The 16,839-nt window shown below is 39.8% G+C and overlaps 1 protein-coding gene across 5 annotated transcripts in view; it reads left to right on the plus strand.

The window, feature by feature from the left end:
• The window catches only part of nrxn3b (neurexin 3b), a 233,517-nt gene that overhangs the window by 168,436 nt on the left and 48,242 nt on the right, over window positions 1-16,839 (plus strand). For all 5 annotated transcript variants that reach the window (XR_013133413.1, XM_077018153.1, XM_077018156.1 and 2 more), the window contains exon 18: window positions 5,964-6,135. Coding sequence is in view for 4 of the 5 variants with exons in the window: in XM_077018153.1 (XP_076874268.1) it covers window positions 5,964-6,135 (172 nt within the window). In the remaining variant the exon portion in view is untranslated. The remainder of the gene's footprint in view (window positions 1-5,963; window positions 6,136-16,839) is intronic.

Here is a 16,839-nt window from a genome sequence, read left to right on the forward strand (position 1 = left end):
AAACACTTCAAATCTGCATTTGCATTTTATTGTGAAAAGTGGAATCCTGTGGGCACTGTATTTTGAATAGTTGGATCCTGTGAGCATTTTAAATAGTGGAATCTGTGTGCATTTTGAGATGTGGGATCCTGTGGTCATTTTATATTTTATTTTGAGTTGTGGCATCCTGTCGGCATTTTATTGTGAGTAATGGAATCCTGTTGTGTTTTAGTTTGATTTGTGGTATCGTGTGGGCATTTAATTTTGTGAGCATTTTTTTTGTTTTTTGAAAAATTTGTCATTTAAATTTCTTTATTCTTATCATGGTGTTGTCCGTTGGACAATAGGACTGAAAATTGTTTGCACTTAATTGTACAGGTTGTGATTGTCCTTGTGCTGTGAGGAAGTAGATGGATGGATGGATGGATGGATAGACAGAGCACACAGGGTTATAAAGGGAAGAAAGTATACAGTAAGTACAAAGTATAGAAATAAAGTTAAATTATAATATAATAAAATAGACTTCTAGTGTGCCTATGTACGGAGGTAGTGCAGTTGGCTACTAAAATTTGGCTACTGAATTTGATTCATGACTCATCATTTTTGCATTAAATAACAAAGTAACTAAGTAACGTTTACTCATTAAATTTTTTGTAATTTTGTACTTTTACTTGAGTAAATTTTGAGATGGGTAATTTTACTTTTACTCTGAGTAGAATTTAGGCAAAGTAAAGATACTTTTATTCAATTACAATTTTTCAGTACTCTTTCCACCTCTGCCTCTGCCTGTCATTGTGGAAGCATGTCGATCAAAATGGCGAGTGCTATAAAGGTCGCCCAGCGTCAGGCCCTTATTCTTGCACAATATCTCCCATCCTACATCAGCTCTCAGTCTCTTTCGAGAGGTGATCAAAAGTGTGGCTTTATTCCAACTGCTCCATGCAGTGAGTGTGAGAAACATACTCAGCTGCAGTTCTACCTCCCTGCCTCAACTTGGCAAGTAAAAGTTCCTGCTGGCTCTACCAGATGCCAAAGAATCTCCATTTATTTAGACAACTGGTAGTGATATTGTTTCACCCTTAATCCCAACAATGTTTTCAGATTTATCAATTAAAATGTTGTGATCTACTTGTATGGTGTCAGATGCTACACTGAGATCAAGCAGTATAAGCAAAGTGACATATCCCTGGTAAGCCAACAGGTCATTAACTAATTTCGTCAGTGCTATCTCTGTGCTACAATGAGGTCTAAACCCTGATTAATGGATGTATCAGGTTCTGTTTTGAATGTAGACGTAGTAAAATGTATGTTTTGAATGTACATTTAGACTTACTCTATGTTCTTTTTGAATGTAGATTTACTGCCTCTACAATCCAAGATATCCTACGATTATCTGAAGATTGTCACATAATTCACTCTAAATGGGAACCGGCTTGTAATTATACACAGTCCACTCATAAACTGTAACTAAATGGCAATATAGAAAAACAAAAAATAAATATGTGGAGCTCAAAACAAGAACATATTATGGAATTGTGCAAGCCGAAAGAATGTATTTTTGATTTTAGCTGCAAAATCTCATACAGAAAAACATGTATGGGGCATTGGACATATAAGACCATTGGATTCTCAGTGTAAAGCCAGCTGCAAAATATTTTGGAAGCTGTGTGCTTCTTTTGTCTGGGAATCACTGCAATCTCTTAATTGAGATTTCTGTCAAGATTTGTTGTAATACCATATGCCAGCGGAGAAACTCACCCACGCATGCGCAACTCCGCTCCGGTTCAGCTACTCAGCACACAGCGGTGAGAATGGCAGAAAGTGCATCAGACTTAAATTATTTAACAAAAAAAAAAGGCTAAACTAAAATCAGCGGCAAAAATGACGTAATCACGGTGGCTCTGCCCGTGTGTGAGGGCCTCGTGCGTTGTCGATTTGCGAGGTCGTGCACCTCTCAAATTTTGTAACTTGGCGCGCCCCGCGCTTCAGCGCAATGAACAAAATCATGTTTGCAGGGTTCTTACACCTTTACAAGGTGGAATTCAAGCACTTGTACATCCATTTCAATATTTCCCAGCACGTTAAACTTAAGTTAAATATTTATACATATACTCGAAATGATCTGTACTATTTCCTAGGATGAATTCTGTGATCGGATGCAAAGCACTTTGTAAGTCGCTCTGGATAAGAATGTCTGCTAAATGCTGTAAATGTAAATGATTCGAAATAATTCACTTTTTTATCACACTATTTAATGGGTGTTTATGTTCAAAACTCCCAATCTTAACGCCTTCACGTTCTCTCATGTTTCGTCCTGGAATTATGTAATACAAGAGAACTGTTCAGTCAGATAGCTATTTGTTGTGAAATGAAGTAGTTACAATTTCAAGCATTTTCAAGTACTTTAGCCTAAATTCCAGCACTTTCCAAACGTGGAACACAATGCAACATTAAAATTCATCAGGTAAATGTTCCTTCCCCTGTTTTTGAGGGGTGTTTCTTTATACTACCACATATTGTTTCGGACAATACACTGCAAAGAATGTGACGTGGAAAGTATGAACACTTCTGCCGTTCACGCAAGGTGTGCGGAGTCGCACGCTACGGTCACTCGCAAAAGTATTAAGGTCCTTGCTTTCACTGGATGTGAAAGACGCCATTAATTTACATACGTTTCTTTTTCTAATTCTGAGCTGCCTGATAGATGTTGTCGACTGGCGTCGGCCAGAGGAGGATGGGTTCCCCCCCCCCAAGTCTTGATTCCCCAAGGGAGTTTTTCCTTGCCCTTAGCTTGCTCACTGGGGGCTTGGACTCAAACACTTGTAAAGCTCCTTTGTGACAACAACTGTTGTAAAAAGCGCTATATAAATAAAATTTGATTAATTGATTGATATGTTAAAACCAGACTTGGTGAAAGCCTTAATAGAGAAATCTCTATTGTGAGTATCATGTTATAAATAAATCCTCTCTTTCTGCAGTATCTGGTTATATTCTAACTTGGCAGTAAAACGGAAATTTACAACAGTTGTTGATCAGACACTGACCCAGGCTCAGTTTATCAGATATTAAATAATTGTACTGAAAGGAGACATTTTGGATACAATAGTTCCAGGTTTCTACAATAAATAGTTCATTGAACAAAAAAAAATTGTTGTAATTTCTTTAAGGGTCAGTGTATCTTTTAATAATGTATGTAACATTATAACCGTGATACCGCGGTATTTTCTGAGACGGTTATCATACTGTGAAAATCTCATATTGTTGCAACCCTACATATATTATTTTATCTACATTTATTTTTATTGTGTTATGTTGACTGGCCCTTCTCATCACTTGTTCTAAATGCATTAGGCCTATACCTATTTTGCTACTTCCAAAAGACAATAAAATGCTCTTTTGTCAGAACAAACAGAATAAATGAGAGATGGAAAGCCAAATCAGCCTGCCTACAGTATAAACAGAAAAGAGGGAGAGTTTCTAGAGCTATCCTTGAGGGTGCAGACCAAGCCATCCAGTGTTGGCTGATTGATGTTTTTTCCTTTTTCTTTCTGTGGTACTGTAATGCATGTTTACAGTTTGTTTGTATATTCTTTTGTTGTCATTGTTGATTGGTCTTTCAGTTTGTCAATGAGAGAAGAATCCAATCAAGAGAGGAAGATTAACATGAGAGAGAAAGAGAGAGGGGACTGGAGAAAAAACATAGTTTGTGTAGTGCACCAGGGATTGTATGAGAAAAATATAGTTAAAAGGGTATTTGCGAGACAAGGTCTATGAGAGTCGAGCTCCTAAGTCTTCAAATGTTATGGCTCTGGTTGAGAAGAAGATTTAAGCAGTTAGAGTTTCACATGTTAGCTAGCTAGCTAATGTGACATGAAGCGGTAGCCTATTAGCTGTCTGCTGTGAGTGGCATAGTGTTGTGAGTAGGAGCGTCACCAATGGGATTGATTGGAGATGTCAATTTCCTCCATAGAGGAGATTATACTTTTCCCCATGAATTGGATCCTTTCCAGCTCCTTAAATATAAAAGTTAAACTTATTTTTAGACAGAGGAAGAATTAAACAAAAGATTGACAGAAGGAGGCGGAGCCAACCGTGACAGAACACCCCCCCCCCCCCCACCAGGCACGCAACTCCGGGCGCGCAAACCAAAAGAAAAAACAAAACAAAACCCTAATAAACCAGACAGAAACCCAGAAACAAAAGAAAATCGGGAGTCATGAGGACACAAATACAGAGAAAACAGGACAAGGCAATAAGCAAGATGTGTATGTGCAGGACTGCAGACATATGAACAGGACAGGAACAAGGTGAATGGAAAAACAAGGACCAGAGAGATTTACAAAGACCAGGAGTAGGAACAGGAACAGAGCAAGACACAGGTACAGAAACTGGGACAAATACAAAACCTGGGGCTGAGAACAAAGGTATGGACTGGGAGAACACACTTGCAAGAACATGTCCAGAAATAGGCCGATGGTGCAAGCCCCAGGCAAGCCTTGGGAATGTGAGTAGGAGGTGACCCCTTCTGGGTCGCAGGAAAAAGAATTAGAGACCCCTTCCGGGTCGTGGGAACAGGGGGCGAAGGTGACCCTTTCTGGGTAACAGGAACAGGACATGACCCCTTTCCAGGTCGCAGGAACAGGAGGTGACCCTTGTGGGTCGCGAGAACAGTGTCCGCAGGAACAGGAAGGTGTCCGTTGGCTTGACGCCAGAATGGGTGCAGGCCTCTCCTGGGCCTCTGGCACCTGTACAGGCCTCTCGTCATGGGGCATTGCAGCTGTTGAGACAACATCGAGGGGTGCTTCAGCAGGAGTGATGGAGTCAGGAGGCACTGCAGCCACTAAGGCAACATCCTGTGGTGCAGAAACCGCTGACATGGCACCTTGCATTGGAAACTGACAAGTATGCCCCCCCCCCACCCAAAAAAATTATAATTGGGGGTTCCAGGTGTGATGAAGCCAGCGGAATCAGCAGGGACATGGCCTCCCTCTCCATCGAATGTTGTGAGACCCTGGTATGTTCTAACGCTCTGACCTCATCTAGTGTTGCAGTATGCTCATCCCTGCAATATGAACCTAGATGGGTAGACTCTTGGCGCCTATGTGAGGTCTTGTTACACAAATGCAGACAAACCAACAATATATGTTGTGGTTGTTCCATTAGATGAGAGATACCTGTACCCTTAGTGCCAGTGGATTTTCTGTTTCTGGTTTGCCTACACTGGGAAACAGAGGGCTCAGACTGCACTGAAGCAGCCTGAGTTTCATCCCAGTGCAAACACCTAGCAGAGTCTCGCTCCCTCACTGCGTATTGGTGAGGTTGGTTATTCTGTAATGTTTTGCAGGTCAAACTAGATAGAGACGGACGCAGTCGCTCAGAGAAGCAAGATTTATTATGGGCAAATCCTATATCTGAATCTGAAGGCAGTCTAGGGTCATAACAAAATGGCAATCGACACAGAAACAAAACCAAGACTTAAAAACGGGCTAGACATGATGACAAATTGAACCATAAAATAGAACTAGAGGCAAAACATAATAACATCCTAAAGTTTAAAATTACCCATGAAGAAAATTACTAGAACCTTAAACTAACACCAAAGGGATCTTAACAACATGCAATAATACAGAAACACAGATAATGAGAGGTTACAATAACCAACAAAACAAAAGACTAAACACAGGGATTAAATATACAGAATTTAAAAAACACGAACCAGGAACAGGTGACAAAACTTAACAAGAGGCAGGACTAAAAATGAGCAGGAAGGAATAAAACAGAGGAAGGACTAAACAACAGATTGACAGAAGGAGACGGAGCCAACCATGACAACCTCATTGCCTCATGTTACAGTATACATCAGAAAAGTTGCAGGGACATCAAAGTGATGTGGACTGGGTATTACCAAGGGATATTAGGTGATTGTCCTATATTCGTCCAAGAACTGTTAACCCACAATATGTTTTAATTTGCATGTGTTCCAGGAGGAAGACAAAGTAGGCGTGACATTCAATATTGGTACAGTGGACATCAGTGTCAAAGAGAGCACTACAGCAATAAATGATGGGAAGTATCATTTGGTACGTTTTACTAGAAATGGAGGAAATGCCACACTTCAGGTGGACAACTGGACAATCAACGACCATTTTCCAACAGGTAGTATCTTTTGTTTGCACATTTCAATAATCTTTATGTGAATTTGTCATTTTTTTTTTTGTCAGTTTTTCATATTGGACCAACTGGATGTCACATGTTCTGTAATATCAAGAAAAATGTAATGTATGGAACAAAATTTAATTTCCCCATTTTGGTTTCTATCTAATATATATAATTTACACATATTTACACATTACAGAATTGAATTTAGTTACTAGGCACAAATCTATCAAAATAACATGACTGGGATTTTAAAAAGCCATCCAAGACATTTTTTTAATGTTTACTTAGCTGAATATGTGCAGCATTCAACCACAATGCATTCAAACATAGGAAAATGTTTTTCATCTCACTTATAATAGTGGTTTGAACATGAACATCTTACACTGATTAGCACATGAGATATTTCAAAAGAACTTTCTCTTTAGCAATGGAAGCTAATACCATGCCTATGAATGATTGTCCCCAGCTGTAGCATATTCTGGGAGTCCCCATTTAACAACTGGGTTAGAGACTGAAAGCAGTTTTCGTCATTAAGTGTGACCCTAGATTTAGATACGCTTTGACCGTAAATACAGTATAGAAAAAAAAATTTCTCGTGTGTCCGTACAGCGTGAGAAAGAGCGGAGGCAAGGTGGAGGCAAGAAAGGGTGGTGGCTGCGCTGCCTCAGCTTATTGTACACAACACTCCTCTGTGCTGCCTCTGCTCCTCCACGTACCGCGCAAAAAAAAGAAAAGTCGGTTGTAACTCTGGTCCGTCGTTTACCATTGTACATTCTGAACATTCTTTATTTACAAGTACAAATTGGTAATGATCTGTCAGATAAGATCTGAACCAGCAGTGCCCTCACAGGCTTGCCCTCAAACATGGTCCAATTGTCTATGAACACCACATTATTTTGTTAGAACCACTTGGACATCCAGCAGTTTACCAAAAATTACTGACTGCATATTGTATTGCAATGCCACATTGGGATGGCATTGCAATCTACTGTATCAGCATACTACTGTATCAGACATTGCCACTAATTTACACACCTCTATGATGTTACTCTTGGCAGTCAATCAATCAATCAAATTTTATTTATACAGCGCTTTTTACAACAGTTGTTGTCACAAAGCAGCTTTACAAGTGCCGAGTCCTAGCCCCCAGTGAACAAGCCAAGGGCGACAGTGGCAAGGAAAAACTCCCTAGTTTTTTGCATGAGGAAGAAACCTTGAGAGGAACCATGACTCAGGGGGGGAACCCATCCTCTTCTGGCCGACACCAGTCACCATGACAACAACAACAATTTAGACTAGGGGTGTATTCAACTAAGGATTTTCATAGTCGAATCTGATTCGTCAGCTTTTCCCTTTAGTCGACTAATAGTCGAATCGGGTTTATTATTTTTTTTTTAGAGCACCTTAAACGGGATCCCGTTCTCATTCAGGACTTTTTTCCTCTTCAAAGTAAATACCTAAAACACTCAGATAAATGAATAAACACGTTGGGTTGGCTTTATTCAACTTTTATTTATTTACTTATTTGTTTTTTTTTAAACGTTAGAGAACGTTAACCGTCAGTGCGCATTGCGCATATCGACAGGCACAGTGCAAAATGTCAAAAATATTTTAAATAAAATGTGCCTGCCTGAAAATATTAAAAAATTGCCACACAACAGCAAAAAAAATACAAGGAAAGGTTCAAGTAACGGGGTTTAAAAGCAAACAACAACAAAAAATTAAAAATGTTTAAAGACCTACTTGCCGAGACGCGACGAGACGACTGAAACGACAAACGTTTTTTTTTTGCCTTACCCATTTTAAATGGTATGCCATGTTGGTTGTTGTAGTGTGAAATGAAAGATGTTGATGACATAACTTGCACTTTACTTTGTTTGATTCATCTTTATCTTTTTCAAAATACTTTTGAAGTTTTTTAGTAGCCATTATAATCTCGGCAGATGCTGCGCATATTCTGTAGCGTGTTCAGCTCCGCTCGTTTGGATTGTGCAACAGCAGGGTGTGATTTATTAATGTGTAGTAAGGAAGATGCCTATTGTTAATGTGCAAACATCATTTTAATATATTTATTAATATTTATTTATTTGACAAAAGGCTATATATAACGAAAACAAAGACATTTCATGTAACAACTAATGCTTAGCTGCATCCTTGGGCACCCCCATGCAGTTAGAATGGTACATTAGACTATGACGTTCATAGTCAACTAGGGGGTATAATCGACAATAGTCGAATCAGCGACTATTGCAGGTCACCCCTAATTTAGACAGAAGGAAATTTAGAAAAGGAAAAAGATGTAATAATGTCCATCTTGGTGTAGGCATCTGGTTAGGAGGTGGCTGGCCCAGGATGGATTGTCTCTCCTCATCTCATTATTCCTCAAGCAGGCGGGCAGCCATGTGGAAAAAATAAAACAGGGAAAATTAGTTCTGTATGAGGATATATACAGGACAGGTGAAATTATAAACATTTCTGGAGTGTGGCAGCAACTCCGGCATTAAGTGAAACTATTACAGCCTAGCTAAAAAAGGCAGAACCAGAAGGTAACATAGGCTTGGGGGCATTCTGAGACAATGGCATCCGTCCACTGCACTGTCAACAAACTTGAGTGATCACGTGCAGTGACAAGATGACAGCACCAGCACCCCAGTCTACCATAAAACCCTTCGTCTATGAACCCCTGGATCTGTACCTTTATCTATTAATTATCAAACGCTAAACTAAATAAGTGGGTTTTCAACCTAGACTTAAAGATTGTGACTGTGTCGGAGTCCCGGACGCATTTTGGAAGATTGTTCCAAAGCTGGGGGGCCTTACAAGAAAAGGCTCTTCCCCCTGCTGTTACCTTATAAATTTTTGGAACTAATAAAAGACCAGCACCCTGTGATCTTAGTGGACGTGGGGGTTCATAATAGGAAATATGTTCCTGGAGGTATTCAGGAGCAAGCCCATGCAGTGCTTTATAAGTTAATAAAATAATTTAAAAATCAATACGGAATTTAACTGGGAGCCAATGCAGGGCTGATAGGACTGGTCTGATATGCTGAAATTTTCTAGTTCTGGTCAGAACTCTGGCTGCGGCATTTTGAACTATTTGAAGTTTATTTAGATTCCTATTTGAACATCCTGACAGTAGTGAGTTACAGTAATCTAATCTGGAGCTAACAAAGGCGTGCACCAATTTTTCTGCATCATCCTGTGATAATGCATTTCTTAACTTGGCAATGTTGCGGAGATGTATGAAAGCTATCCTAGTAGTATTATCTATGTATTTATCAAATGATAGGTTGGAGTCGAGTATGACGCCTAGGTTTTTGGCTACTGTGCCAGGTGTAATGGGGTAGTCTGCAAGATTAAGCATTAGATCTGGAATTTTCTGTCTTGAGGCCTTAGGGCCCAGGAGGAGAACTTCTGTTTTGTCCTCATTAAGTTGGAGGAAGTTTAGAGACACCCAGCATTTAATATCTTTTACACAGGCCTCAATTTTTCTTAAACTGAGTTTGTCATCAGGTTTGGCTGATATGTAAATTTGAGTGTCATCTGCATAGCAGTGAAAATTGACACCATGTAACTGTGCCCAATGGTAGCATATATAATGTAAATAATAGTGGTCCTAAAATGGAGCCTTGCGGGACCCCATATTTAACTTTTGTACGTTTGGATGGAATATTATTGAGCTCTACAAACTGATAGCGATTTGTTAAGTAAGAATAAAACCATGATTGGAACTTTTCAAATATGTGATTCCTATGCAGTTTGTTAGTTTGTTGCAGTTGCATATTTTAACTCTCCTGGATCAGATGGCGAGTGGGCTAGAGCAGTTAAATCAGGGAGGGCTTCAATAAACTGTGTTGCTGTTAATGAATTTATCGAGCGCTTTATACACTGCCGAGTATTTCTGATGAATTTCTAAACAATCACGATAGATTATACATATTCCTCCTCCCCTGCCTGACATTCTAGGTCTATGTATATAACTATATCCCACAGGAGTGGCTTCGTTTAGTGTTAAATAGTCACCAGATTGAATCCACGTTTCAGTTAGACATAGAATATAAATTTTCTGGTCAGTTATAAGTTCATTCATAAAAACTGCTTTAGAGTTGAATGATCGAATACTGATTAATCCAATTTTCAGATCGGTCATATAGGTAATAATTGGATGTGAAGTTTGAATATTAGTTAAAAACTTAGGGCGGACTATTTTCTTATGATTCAGTTCAACACGGGGCACAGACACAGTCTCAATCCAATGGGAACTTGGTGACGCCTCTAAGCAGCTCGCAGACAGGTTTAAACAGCTGACTGTAACCGCTGGAGCCCCTACAGGTACAGCTACTTTCACGGGTCGGACTATAGAGTCTCCTATCACCAGAGTGTGAGACAGGCTCCTCAGCGGGTGTAGCACTGAGCGGGGCAAACCTGTTGGACACGTGAACCGGGGAGTGGTGCTCTGGTGGGCTAGCGCTGGCGTTAGCGGTAGCTGCAGCCCTCGCTCTCCGACTACGCCACTGAGACGTCACCCATTCGTCCTGCTGTGAGGGCTCTATCGCCGGAGTCGCTAGTTCTCCCTGGCGCATCCACAGCTACTACTGACTCCTGCTCTCTATCCCTCAATAATGAGTGGACGCGGCGCTCTAAACTTTCCACTTTCGCCACGAGAGAATTAACTAGTTTGCACCTCTCACAAATGCTATAACTATTACTTTCAGTGGCGAAAGGGTCTAGACTAAACATGCCACACTCTGAACAAGGAAACAAACCCACACCAGCCATGAATGAATCAAAACACATACCGTGTCTAGCCGAGTTATACAAACTTGTGCTAGCTGATTTATAGAAGCAGAAAGTTTGTCAGTGGCCGGAATACTCAACTGCCCATCTTGACGGTGGAAGTACTATCTGTAAAATTTATCTAGGGAGGCAAAAAGTAAAGATTAGCACGTAAACAGATTATTACACTTTAGAAAAACAATTACAAAATTCGCTCCGCAGCAGCGTCAGCAGGAAGCAGCCTTCCCCCCTTACCATTTTGTTTGGGTAATATGGGACAGGTGGGGGATGGAATTTCCCCCTCTTGAGAACCACTGCCTTAAGGGAACCACTGTGGTCCCGCTCTGTGGTCCAACCTTCTGTCCGCTCTTGCCTGGTTGTTGCCTGGGACCAGGGGCCTCATGTACAAAGACTTGCGTGAATTTCTTACCGCAAATTGGCGTACGAACAAATACAGAAAATGACGTACGCAAAAAAAATCTGGATGTATCAAACCATGCGTACACTGGAATCCATGCACATTTCTTTTGTACATCCCAATCAACATGGAATTGTGACACGCCCCCCAATAAATATGCAAATTCATTTAAATTTGCCCTGCACCGGAGAAGTTTACCTCTCTGATCTATCACAAACCATGACTAAACGGGGAAAGAAGAGGAACTTCACCGAATATGAAGTGGACACGCTCCTGAAGGTAGAGGCGCGGAAAAAATGTTTGTTTGGCACTTTGTGGCATTACGGCAAAGCACAAAATGTCTGAGTAGGATAGTGTGTGTGAAGCTTTAAATGTTGTGGGGTGAGAACAATGCACACTGGCAGAATTATATAATACACCTAAAAATATTATTGTGCAGGACTCCCCATGCCCTCAAAATGACACACCTTCTCTGGCCGATACAGGAGCATTCCCCTGGTTCTGTCCAGGCAGCGCCACTGGCTTTTCAGCTGCCCAATTGCCCTCTCCACGACTGACTGGGTGTGAGAATGGAGAGAATCATTTTACAAAGGTTCTTGATTGTGTAGCTGCTGTTTCCTAAGTAATTTAACAATTACCCATATTTTAAATTAATTATTCTAAGCTGGAAATGTCAAATGCTTTTATTTAAATGCTTTAAATTTGTTGCTTACCAAGAAGCCACCCATCATGCACTCTGCTAGCTTGTAATCTTATCCCAACCATGCAGTTTGTAAGGATGTACGAATCATTGGGTTGATCCAGGCCAATGTGCCACTACGTAAGGCACATTTTTGCATCACAGATTATTTGCACGTTTATGGAATTAAAGTGCTTTCTATCCTACATAAGCAAATCACACCAATTACATTAGGGAAACCAGCTATCACTGCAAACTGAGCTTTAATGTTTGCCTGGTCAACCGCATCATATGGGAACTTTATATACCTAGCTGACATGCAGATGATCCCATCCAAAACAGCTGGCATGGCCCAGCTCAAAGATGACTGGGATATCCCCAACCGGTCTGCCAGTTCTCTTTGAAATGAGCCAGTCGCCAGGAAGCCAAGCGTTGTCAGCACCTGTAAAGGAACTGGCAATGCGCGGCTCCTCGCGTTTCTCTCTCCAAAACTGGACCCAACTCAGCACAAGAGAAACGGCTTATAAGCCAGTCATCATCATCAGCCAAAAAATCATAATTGTCATGGAAAATGCGCTCTCGGCGAATTCGGCCACTAGCAATATCTGCCAGTAATGCCAACGCTGCCATCTCCCAAGAACTCCAGTGCAACATTTAATGCATGTTTATATAATCTAGGCTAGGTGGAAACACGTTGAATGATAATTTCAGTAAGGCAATGAAATTGTCTGATTAATTTACTTTATTTTACACAATAAGGGCTTACTACAATTTGTGCGTAAATTATATCTTAATATCTGAAATATCTTTCAATGCATCACCTGTATGTGTCGCTAATTGACAAACACATTAGAAATTTGCATATTCCTGAAATGAAAGTGTCATGGGTGTACTCACGTTCAAATCACATTTAGTACATCTGACCGTTTGCGTGAAACATAGCGTACGCAATGTTTGTGTACATAAGCACCGTTCGTACATGAGGCCCCTGGGGAGCGGCAGTTCTCAGTATGAAAGACACTGAGTCAGTTACACAGAGAAGCATGCACACTGTGTTCAGCAAGCTGTCAAAGTTTATATAGACAACCAAACAGGTGGAATCAGCAGAGTGGATGCATGTTGCATCCGATATTTTGTGTGTAGTACCTAATGTTGCGTATATACCGATTAATTATGAATTATAAAAAAGAATTATCTTTCTTGAATGCTGGTAGTGATGTTCTGGCTTTGGTTCCACACCACTCCAGAGGTCTGGGACCGGTAGCGATGTTGTAGCTTTTGTCCCACTGAGCTCTACTGATTCCGAATATGAAGCGCTATTTAAGCAGCTTTTATGGGTGTGTTCATAATAAACTTATTGGTCCGTTACACTGCTGGCTATTGGAACTTAATGCATATCATTACTTCTGTCGCAAAAAGGGGTTTTTTCTTAAGAGAAAGAGAGAGAGGAAGTGTTGAAATCACAACATTGCCCCAGGTTCCGTTAACAGATATCGACAAGTTGGCTAGGAAATATATATAAAATATATGGATATGCATACATTCGAAATAACACAGCACACATTAATACCTGGGTATGCCTAGGTCTAAGCCAACATATCACACATTAGTTTAGACCCGAGAGCCTTAACTCCTTCGTTGATGATAGGGGTCCTTCCCCTGGCTGGATTGATGCAAATTTGGTGTCTCTAGACTCTTGCAAAGTTACTTACTTTAGGCTAGATTATTATCCAGTGTCTGTTATGGGGCAAAGGTTCAATGGATCTCTGAAATTCTTAGAGATAAGTATTGATGGTCAGAGAGGAAGTGGCCACTGGGGTTTCAGCGGTAGAAAGTCCAGATAAGATTAGTTCCTCAAATTTATGGGTAGTGGTTCTTCCTGTGCTGTGACTTCAGCATTCCTCAGCAAACGTTAGTGAAAAACCATTTAGTGGAGATCCTCACTTCTTGCTGCAGGTCCCTTTAGGGGACCAAAGATGGATAATGAATCAACTTAGACTCAATGCATGTCCTGTGATTGGGGCCTGTAGGGAGTAGAACAACATCTGCTTCCTCCAGTACAACCAAAATGGCACGATGTCAGCAGCAGGCAAATCAAACAACTAAATACAACTGTAGATTATCAGCATGTTTTAATGATCAATTATGAAATTTTATTGGGTGGCACATTAATGGCTGTTAAGTAGTACATGAGTTTGCAAAAATCTGAATGGTTTCATTAAAGTTTTAGTACACTTCTAAAAATGTTTAGGCTTTCGTAAAACTACATTAGTTTCTTGTCTAGTTTGGAATTACTTTTTCCATCTGCTCTCATTTTCTTTTGAGCTGAAAATGTGGAGGACATTCAATCATTATTTCATCATTATTACTATTGATTTTGGCCACTATATTAGAGGCAGCATCATCTCTTGAGCAATTACAGTTTAGCTATCAGGCCCATTGACTGGATTACATTTGAAGGGCTTAGCAATAAACTGTTATCAGATTCTGCTGATTTCTATAACACAATGAGAGGATTCAAAATCTGGCCATGAACGACCTGAATGACCAGTGCTTTTAAAAATGGCATTAACAATATGAATGCATATGTCAAGATGCATTTAGTAAATATTTTTCAGAGGCAGAAAGGTCTGGTCATTATTCACAGTAGTAGTAGTAGTTTGTTTGTTTCTATGCAATGCTACTTTTCTCTGTCCGCTTGCCCTGACACATGGTCTTTATTGACACACGGTCTTTATTATGACCGTGAATAAAGAACTTAGAGCTCTAAACTCCAAATATTCAATAGTATGCCCTGTCGCTTTCCCATTATGCTGTAAGCAATATCTTCCAACAGTATTGACCATTATACCATGACTTGCAAGATAAACCAAGACTGCAACAAATTCGTGTGCACCCCAGTGGGCATAACATAATTACCCTGTCAAGGAGCAGAATTTTGCTTGTTAATAAATGGAGCTAAATGTGGACATAATTCAAGAAAAGAGCTGCCTGCAGACTCAAGGGACCTGAAGCATCTTGCTAAGAAGAAAATTCCTTTTTCTGTGACTACCCAAGAAGAATTCTGAGAATAAGATTCTAACAGGTAACATTCACCAGATGGAAGCTTTCACACTTTTAAATGTTGTGAGGCAGTGAATAAAAATTTCAGTAATATATTCAGAAAAGAACAGATAATCATGTTATTTGATATTGTACACACAAAGTACACACTTTGATACTGTAGATGGAGGGGATCTTGCAATGTTTCATTCATTGTATATTTGCTAATTGCTGCATACTGTATTTCAAATACAAATAATGATCACTATCAATGATCACTATCACTGATAATGTTGAGCAGACAAATTAATAAATAATAATAAATAGTGTTAATAAATAATGTTTAAAAATGTAATTAGCTTTGAGGTTAATGTGAATTTTCTTCTAAGAAGCCAAAGGGTAATAATGCATAGTATTTAAGCAGATACACTTATTCAGATCAAGGTACAGTAGTGAAAATATACTTACTGTATTTTCTGGACTATAGAGCGCACCTCAATATAAGCTGCACCTACAAAGTTTTTTTTATTTTTTTTTTATGGAAAATGCCGCACCGGACTAAAAGCTGCATATATCTACTAAACTGAATACAGCGAGTCCCTGCTTAATGACGGGTCTGGTTAACGATGGACATGAGTTATGACCAACTTTTTTAATCTTGCGTGGTGCACAGAGGAGCAGTGGCAGCACAGTGGAGTGTTGTGTACGATAAGCTGAGGCGATCTCTCTTTCTCATGCTGTATGCACGCATGAGAAAATTGTTCGCTTTTTCTATACTGTATTTACGATCAAAGCGTAAAGGTCACGCTTAACGACGAAAACTGCTTTACGATGGACTTTTCAGTCTCTAACCCCGTCGTTAAGCGGGGACTCACTGTACATTGAACTGATGTAGCATTTCATGTGTCGAATTCCGACTCCCTTCGTTTATCCGCGCATAAAGACGTTACAGATTATATTGTCGATTTATGTTTCTATGCATAAATAAGAGCTAGACATTAATTATCAATCACAACAAACGGCACGGCATTATCTATGTCCAAAGCCACACTGACTCAAGGGTGTTAATTATTTTAAATAAAATACACACTGGCTATACCAAAGTTCACCTCTGACCATGACTTCGCAGTATTACAGCAGTATTATGTCTAAATATCTAGTTAGGACAAAACTGGAGTGCTCAGTGAACTAAGTTATAATCATTGTAACTAGGGGTGACCTGCAATAGTCGCTAATTCAACTATAGTCGACTATACCCCCTAGTCGACTATGAACGTCATAGTCGAATGTACCATTCTAACTGCATGGGGGTACCCAAGGATGCAGCTAAGCATTAGTTGTTACATGAAATGTCTTTGTTTTCGTTATATATAGCCTTTTGTCAAATAAAATCATCCTAATTTCTGTTAATAAATATTTAAAAATGATGTTTGAGCATTAACAATAGGCATCTTCCTTACTACACATTAATAAATCACACCCTGCAGTTGCACAATCCAAACGAGCGGAGCTGAACATGCTACAGAATATGCGCAGCATCTGCCGAGATTATAATGGCTACTAAAAAACTTCAAAAGTATTTTGAAAAAGATAAAGATGAATCAAACAAAGTAAAGTGCAAGTTATGTCATCAATGTCTTTCATTTGGCACGACAACAACCAACATGGCATACCATTTAAAACGTGTAAGAAAAAAAAACGCGAAAAAAAAACGTTTGTCGTTTCAGTCCTGTCGTCTCGTCGCGGTGCATCTCGGCAAGTAGGCCTATAAACATTTTTTGTTGTT

This window comes from Brachyhypopomus gauderio, chromosome 9 (genome assembly GCF_052324685.1).
Source record: "Brachyhypopomus gauderio isolate BG-103 chromosome 9, BGAUD_0.2, whole genome shotgun sequence".
In the NCBI taxonomy this organism is placed as follows: Eukaryota; Metazoa; Chordata; class Actinopteri; order Gymnotiformes; family Hypopomidae; genus Brachyhypopomus; species Brachyhypopomus gauderio.